Here is a 7,568-nt window from a genome sequence, read left to right as displayed (position 1 = left end):
TTGCTCTCCTTAAAACCCCGACTTCAGTAACATATTATAATATCAAAAATTGACATAGGTTTCATTAATATTTCTCGCCTCTAATCTTTTTATATGATCTCATTAATTAATTACCAGGATACGTTAAATTTTATAAATTTTACAACATTACGGTTAAAATAACGTAACAAACCTAACCGTTATTAACCAAACACGCGCTGCTATGTTGACGCAAACACACGCGTTTGGGTAATTACTTTACATGTTCACAAACTCAAAAACAATTTGGGTCTAAAAAGAGGAGACCCTGGTGGAAAAGCTGAATGACCGGCAATAGCCGGTGAGCATACACAGTTGTCTCAGAATTAGGACCTGCGAATGAAATGAAATAATTGCACTACCAGCTTTGACCCCTTTGTCTCTCCAAAAGCCTTTTTTTTTTTTCTCTCTCTCTCTAAATTCATCAAATCTGCAATCCTCATAAACAATTAATAATAAAGATTATTATAGATTGATTCGCCAATTGTCTTTGTGTCCGATTTAGCAACACAAGAATAATCCGTGTTTCTCTCACACTTAATCTCTTGCTAAGCTAAGTTGATGATTTGAGAGGTCTTGTTAATTAATATTATGACGTCTTCTGAAGTTGCTTCAAGCAAAGTTAACGGAGTTGCCGTCTCCGGTCACAGCAAAGGTATATTCCGTCAAGAGTATTTTATTTTCTGTTTGATTTCGTCTGAATCTGAATTGTTGCTTAATTAATATTTGTGTAGTTGATGAGGATATGGCTCTATACAAGGATCTATGGCGAGCTTGTGCTGGCCCACTCGTTACCGTGCCTCGAAAAGACGACCTAGTGTTTTACTTTCCTCAAGGACACATCGAGCAGGTTTATTGTTGTTAATCAGATTTAGTTATTTTTATATATATTTTCTGTGAATTTATTTGCGATTTTATATATTTTTTGTTGATTATTGGTCTGATAGGTGGAGGCGTCTACGAATCAGGTGGCTGATCAACAGATGCCGGTGTATAACCTTCCGGCGAAGATACTCTGCCGAGTTCTTAACGTCGAGTTGAAGGTAGAGAATCTATACAAGGAAATTTCTCTATGTAACAAACTCTAGGGGTGTGCACGGTTCGGTTCGGTTATTAGCCTCAACCGAATTAACCAATCGGTTTTCGGTTAATCGGTTCGGTTTATTTGGTTAATTTTTCGGTTTGGTTAATAACCAAAATCAAATTTAGGCTAAAATTTTTATCTAGAATACATAAAATGAATGTGTAAATACATGGAAACGAAGGTATAAATAAATGAAATGGAGATTTAAACATATGAAATGGTGGTATAAAACATGAATTACATGAAATGGATTTATAAAAGCTGAATGATTCGGTTCGGTTATTTTCGGTTAACCGAGGGTACAAAAAATAACCGATAACTGCTTTTCGGTTAGTTCGGTTAATTTTGATTTGGTTAGGTTGGTTTTTGGTTCAGTTATTGGTCACGCTGACAAACTCTATACCGAAGTACAATAATACCCCTATACACAACTAACTATCGTGCTGTTTTATCACGGTTGAAAGTACAGTTATTGAAATTGAGGTGGATTTTGTGTTATGGTTTTTAGTTTGATTGAATTTTCCTGTTTGTGTGTGTGTGTGTGTGCGCGTGTATAGGCGGAACCAGATACCGATGAAGTGTTTGCGCAAATTACTCTGATGCCTGAACCTAATGTGAGTATCATGAACTTGAAGAGTTCGGTTGAACGCTGATGGTTTAATCATATTTTTTGTTATGACAGCAAGACGAACATGCAGTTGAGAAGAAAGAAGCGCCGCCTCCAGAACCTCAGTTTCGTGTACATTCTTTCTGCAAGACGTTGACTGCTTCAGATACTAGCACTCATGGTGGATTTTCAGTTTTGAGAAGACATGCTGATGAATGTCTTCCTCCGTTGGTTTGTAGCTTACTTGAAAAGATTACTTTTCTTTCCTGAGTTAGTTTAATTTGTAAAAGCGGTTTGGTTATGGGCTAAAACCAAACATATAACAGATGTTTCATTTTTCAGGTTTTCGTAACAAATCGATTTCGGTTGTAAATGGTTCAGTTAACTTGATTTAGAATAATTGGTTTGGTTAATTTAATTAACCATCGGTTAACACTTAACCGTTGTGTTTGAACATGGGTGGGATTGAAGCTAATTTTAAAATAATTTCAGTAATACATTTAGTTATATATGGGAATTATTGACAACTAATATGTTACTATAAAAAGATATAACAAAGTTTTTTCAATTGTTAAGTTATAAAAAGTAAGTATAAAGGTAAGTTCTAATGTTGGTCATGGTTTGGTTATTTATTCACATATAACCATAACCAAACCAACAAAATTGGTTATAAAAAATTATAACCGGATGACTAGCTGGTTATTTTGGTTATAGTTTTGTTATTTAGTGTTTTTGCTCAATGTTAATTTGTATTGTTGGTGATGGGTATTTTCTTGTTTTTTTTGGACAGGACATGTCTAGGCAACCTCCAACACAGGAATTGGTGGCTAAGGATTTACATGGAAATGAATGGCGCTTTAGGCACATCTTCCGAGGTACGTTGAAATGATTATTGCTTGATTAGATTGAAACTTGTTTAGTTGTAAGAAATAAACATTTATAATTGCTTGTAAATGGCAGGTCAACCGCGGAGGCACCTGCTTCAAAGTGGTTGGAGTGTCTTTGTTAGTTCCAAAAGACTTGTAGCTGGTGATGCTTTTATTTTTCTAAGGTAATAATAATAAATAATATAAATTTCAATTTTAATTTTAATTAATAATCCATGTATTTATAAGTTCATTTTCACTTTCATGACCTTTAACGAGTACATAATATGCAGAGGCGAGAATGGTGAACTTCGAGTTGGAGTAAGACGTGCAATGAGACAGCAAACAAACGTTCCTTCATCTGTTATATCGAGTCATAGTATGCACCTTGGAGTCCTTGCGACAGCCTGGCACGCCATTCAAACTGGAACATTCTTTACGGTTTATTACAAACCCAGGTATGTAAAAGTTGGAGATTATCGTTTTATGTTCTTTTAAGAGGTATTTCAACATTTTTAGCTTTAAATTGTCCCATTTAGCGTGTAAACGAACACGAATGCGGCGTGTTTGTGTATGTTCGTTTGACTTTAACAGTTTAACCGAACAAACGATCGAACACTAACATTTAAACAGACGAGGTTTTGTTGCTTGTGTTTGTTTGTTAAGAAGATGAATATGTTTGTGTTCGCTTATGTTCGTTCATTAACAGTATAAACAAATGGTTCATGAACAAACCTAACTGAACCTAGATGAACGAACATAAATGAGCTAAAACTAGTTTAAAGCAACGTGTTGGGCCTAAAATGTTATTAAAACTAGACTAATATGTAACGAGTCAAAAATTTTTAAATGATTATATTAGTGAACGTAAACTAATAACGTAAACAAACAAGCATAAACGAATTTAATGAATGAGCGTAAGTGAACAAACAAAGCATGTGTTTATGTTTATTCGTTTAACTGAATGGACAAAGTTTTTTGTTCATGTTCGTTCGTTTATTAAATAAACAAACATAAATGAACTTTCTGCCGAACTGTTCATGAATTGTTTACTGAACGTTCGGTTCATTTACAGGCCTAGTCCCGGTATTTGATGACAATTTTCTTTAATTCCACAGGACTAGTCCTGCCGAGTTCATTGTTCCATTTGATCAATACATGGAATCGGTCAAGAACAGTTATTCCATAGGTATGAGATTCAACATGAGGTTTGAAGGTGAAGAGGCACCCGAGCAAAGGTATAGTTGACTTAAATTATTAAAAAAAAGTCTTATTGATTGCGTCTCTTCATTTTGGTATTAATGTATTATAATCTGTTTTAATATTTAGATTTACTGGAACCATTGTTGGGATTGAAGAGCGTGATTCGAAAATGTGGCCTGAATCTAAATGGAGATGTTTGAAGGTACTACTAATATTCTTATTAAATTGTACCTTACTTTGTGATAAGTGTCACAAACTATAAAATATTTTGTATGCGGTTGAAGGTACGTTGGGATGAAACTTCTTCAATACCCCGTCCAGGCAGGGTTTCACCTTGGAAAATAGAACCTGCTCTTATGCCTCCTACAATTAATACACTTCCCGTGCAAAGGCAAAAAAGACCCCGGTCAAACATTTTGCCAACATCTCCTGATTCTTCTGTTCTTACTAGAGAAGGTACTGTTTTTTTTGTCATTTGTATTTTTCTTATAAATAATGAACGCTTTAGTCATGATTAAAAAGGGATAATGTGTACGGAGAATTGAAAGTCATCTAAATATTCAAAATTTTTTCATTATGGCCACCTGTTTATTCAAACTACTTTATGTATCCTGTTTCGTTTATGCCGAATTCAACCAACGTGTTATAATATTGTAAAAAGACAAACACCCTAGTTTTTTGTACATCAAATCATTGATAGATCGATACAAAGGTATTATTGTGTTTCCATTATTTTTTAAGCATTTTCTATATACGCATGTTTTTTGCTAAATTTGGTATAAATGAAACTACTAGATGGCCTATAAAGTAGAGCAGGGTTGACTTAGTGAGTTAGTTATGTTGGCCTCCTAACACTTTTGAGATATTCTTTTTTATGTATGTGTATCTAGATCTCTATTATGAAACACTTATATTGAATTGAAATCATACCTTTTCTCTCTACTCTCTTTTCAGAAGATGATTTTAAGACACATTATCCCTTAGGGAACAATATTTCACCATAACAGCTGCATTAGTTGAGTAATCTAGGAATCTTGAACTATGAAAATTATTTTTAACAAGTTGACTCTATGCAGGACAATCAAAAATGGCTGCAGCAGACCCTTCACCTGCAAGTGCATTCTCAAGGGTCTTGCAAGGTCAAGGTCAAGGCCAAGAATTATCGACCTTGCGAACCACTTTCATGGAATGTAAAGAGTCAGATTCATGTGACCGGCCCTTTCAATGGACACCTTCTGTAACAAATGATGAAAAACTTAACCCGTTTTCTGTTTCTCAACATTATGGGTCGGGTTACGAGCCGGATAAACTTATGCCCATTAGGACTATTGGATCCTCCTTCACAGATCTATTATCGGGTTTTGGCACAACCAATGATTCTACACCAACCAGTGGTCAAACAAATCCATGGTCCATATTACCCTCCAATCTCTCCCTTAGTTTATTAGGCAGTGGTACAAAAACCGGTATTCAATCAAGTGAAATGTCATACCAGACAACAAGAGATGGTAGGTACAGTGCTTATGACGATTACGCCCTTCATCCTAGTCAGCAACACGGGAACTGGCTGATGCCGCCACCACTTCATACCAGTGACCTGATGACAAAAGTGGTTAAATATGATGAACCCGTGAAACCCAAAGATGGAAACTGCAAAATATTTGGTGTACCGCTTGCTGGTAACGCAAATGCATCTGATGTAAATCACAGTTTGCAATCCCAACAATATCTCTCCTTTGACTCTGACTTAAGGCCTGAACAGTCAATGCACTTGAAAACTGTTAACTATTTGGTAATGGATAAAGAGGTTGAGAAAGATTACCAAAGTTTCCAGTCAGTTGTAAAAGAAGTTAACGTTAAAGCTCACAGTGGTTCAACAAGAAGTTGCACAAAGGTAATTTCTGTTTTACAGTTGCAATTTTGACCCCTTTACTAATAAATGCATTGACGGGTCAATTTTGGTAAAATATTTTAAAATGAAATGGGCCATATGAGCCGATGGTGTATTATTATTAACTATAAAAGCTTCTAAATCTCTTTACTAAAGAAATCAAATTGTTTAAAAATAGTTTTAGTACTAAGTAATGATATTGACTGTTGACTTACTTTCTGGAGAACTGGGTCAGCAACCATGCAAAGCATTTACTGTTTTAACACGTGTAACCCGCCCGACACATATACTTGTAAACGAACATGAACCAGAGCATGTTCGTGTTCATTCGTTTAACTCCAACCGAACAAACGAACGAACACAGACAATTAAACGAACGGGGTTTTCTTGTTCATGTTCGTTCATTAGAAAATGAACATGTTAGTGTTTGTTTGTTTGTTTACAGTATAAATGAATGGTTCACGAACGTAAACGAACTAACATACATAAATGTACGAACATAACTGAACTAAAATCAATCGAAAGTAATGTGAAAAGTAACTTGTTGGGTCTAAAAAATTACTAAAACTAGACTAAGATGCAATGTGTCAATTTTTTTTAAGTGAATATATTAACGAAGGAACTTAAACAAACGTAAACTAACTAATATACATGAACGCAATAGAATGATCATAAGCAATGAACAAACTTTGGCGAACATAAATGAACATACGAGACATGTGGTCATGTTTGTTTATTTGTTCAACCAAATGAAAAAAGTTTTATTGTTCACAAACGAACTTTTCGTCGGATGGTTTGCAAACAGTTCACTGAATGTTACTCGTTTACTACTGGCAAGCCAATTTTTTTACATCCATTGGCTATAATTGCTGTGCTAACTTTGATGGTTAACATTTTCAGGTTCATAAGCAAGGGATTGCCCTTGGTAGATCTGTGGACCTTACTAAGTTTCACAACTATGATGAATTGATCGCTGAGCTGGATGCTTTATTTGAGTTTGGCGGTGAACTAAAGAGCCACAGCAGAAACTGGCTTGTTGTGTATACGGATGATGAAGGTGACATGATGCTTGTTGGAGATGATCCCTGGCAGTAAGTATTTTCTGTTTTTACAATTATAATTTTATTTTTTTGAATAAAACAATATATGTTCTAATGTGTGCGTGTGTATGTGGGTCAGGGAATTCTGTGGCATGGTTAGGAAGATCTTCATCTATACCAGAGAGGAGGTTCAGAGGATGAATCCCGGGACTCTAAGTTCAAGAGATGATGACACGTCATCAATAGCTGAAAAAGACCTGGAATAATTAGGTAAATGTTCATCTGATTATTGCATTTTGTGTTTAAAAGTGTGTTTTTATGTTTTTAATTATGGTTTTGGGTTTTATAGGTTGATGTTACAGGGAGCGGCAATTGAGAACTGAAACAAGTAACTTCTTGATGGACAAGATTCTCGGGTAATATAATATTTTTGAATTTATATATATATGGAACATGTAATACAACTATTCTCGAGGGTACGCTTTTTATTCTGTACAGTATGTGTTCCCCAGTCTTTGCATGCGCGTATGTTAGAAGTTATATGTGAATTTCAAGAGTCGGTTGGCGAACTCTCGTCTTGTTGCTAGTTTAATCACGTGTATGTATAGTTTATTTGGCTAAGAAATCAATAAAGTTATGTTTTAAGACTTGCTAGCTTTGTTTAATCACGAAATACACGACTTTGTTGATGTGCTGCAATTCCATAAAGTGCACCTAACAAATTAGACTTGACTGCTGATAATATATTGATTTTAGGATTATGATTTTGTATGTTGTTTAAATCTGTTTATGTATCTTTCTGTTTGTGATTTTATACCTTATTACATAATTGACAACTAACAAGTGAGTATAAACAGAT

At 34.9% G+C, this 7,568-nt stretch overlaps 1 protein-coding gene across 1 annotated transcript; it reads left to right on the top strand.

Moving 5' to 3' along the window:
- The first annotated feature begins 558 nt into the window (after positions 1–558).
- LOC143620502 (auxin response factor 2A-like) lies at positions 559–7,359 on the top strand. Its single transcript, XM_077092190.1, has 15 exons — positions 559–673; positions 753–868; positions 966–1,061; positions 1,660–1,716; positions 1,785–1,940; positions 2,500–2,584; positions 2,670–2,760; positions 2,869–3,033; positions 3,694–3,813; positions 3,905–3,980; positions 4,063–4,234; positions 4,855–5,672; positions 6,570–6,760; positions 6,849–6,979; positions 7,059–7,359. Exons 1-14 carry the CDS (start codon positions 610–612, stop codon positions 6,973–6,975), a joined length of 2,334 nt encoding a protein of 777 aa, XP_076948305.1. The 5' UTR covers positions 559–609; the 3' UTR covers positions 6,976–6,979; positions 7,059–7,359.
- The last annotated feature ends 209 nt before the right edge of the window (positions 7,360–7,568 follow it).

Source organism: Bidens hawaiensis, unplaced genomic scaffold (genome assembly GCF_021521415.1).
Source record: "Bidens hawaiensis isolate Kalapana, Puna unplaced genomic scaffold, B.hawaiensis_p1.1 tig00002572_1, whole genome shotgun sequence".
NCBI classification, from domain to species: domain Eukaryota; kingdom Viridiplantae; phylum Streptophyta; class Magnoliopsida; order Asterales; family Asteraceae; genus Bidens; species Bidens hawaiensis.
This window is presented reverse-complemented; position numbering and strand designations above follow the sequence as displayed.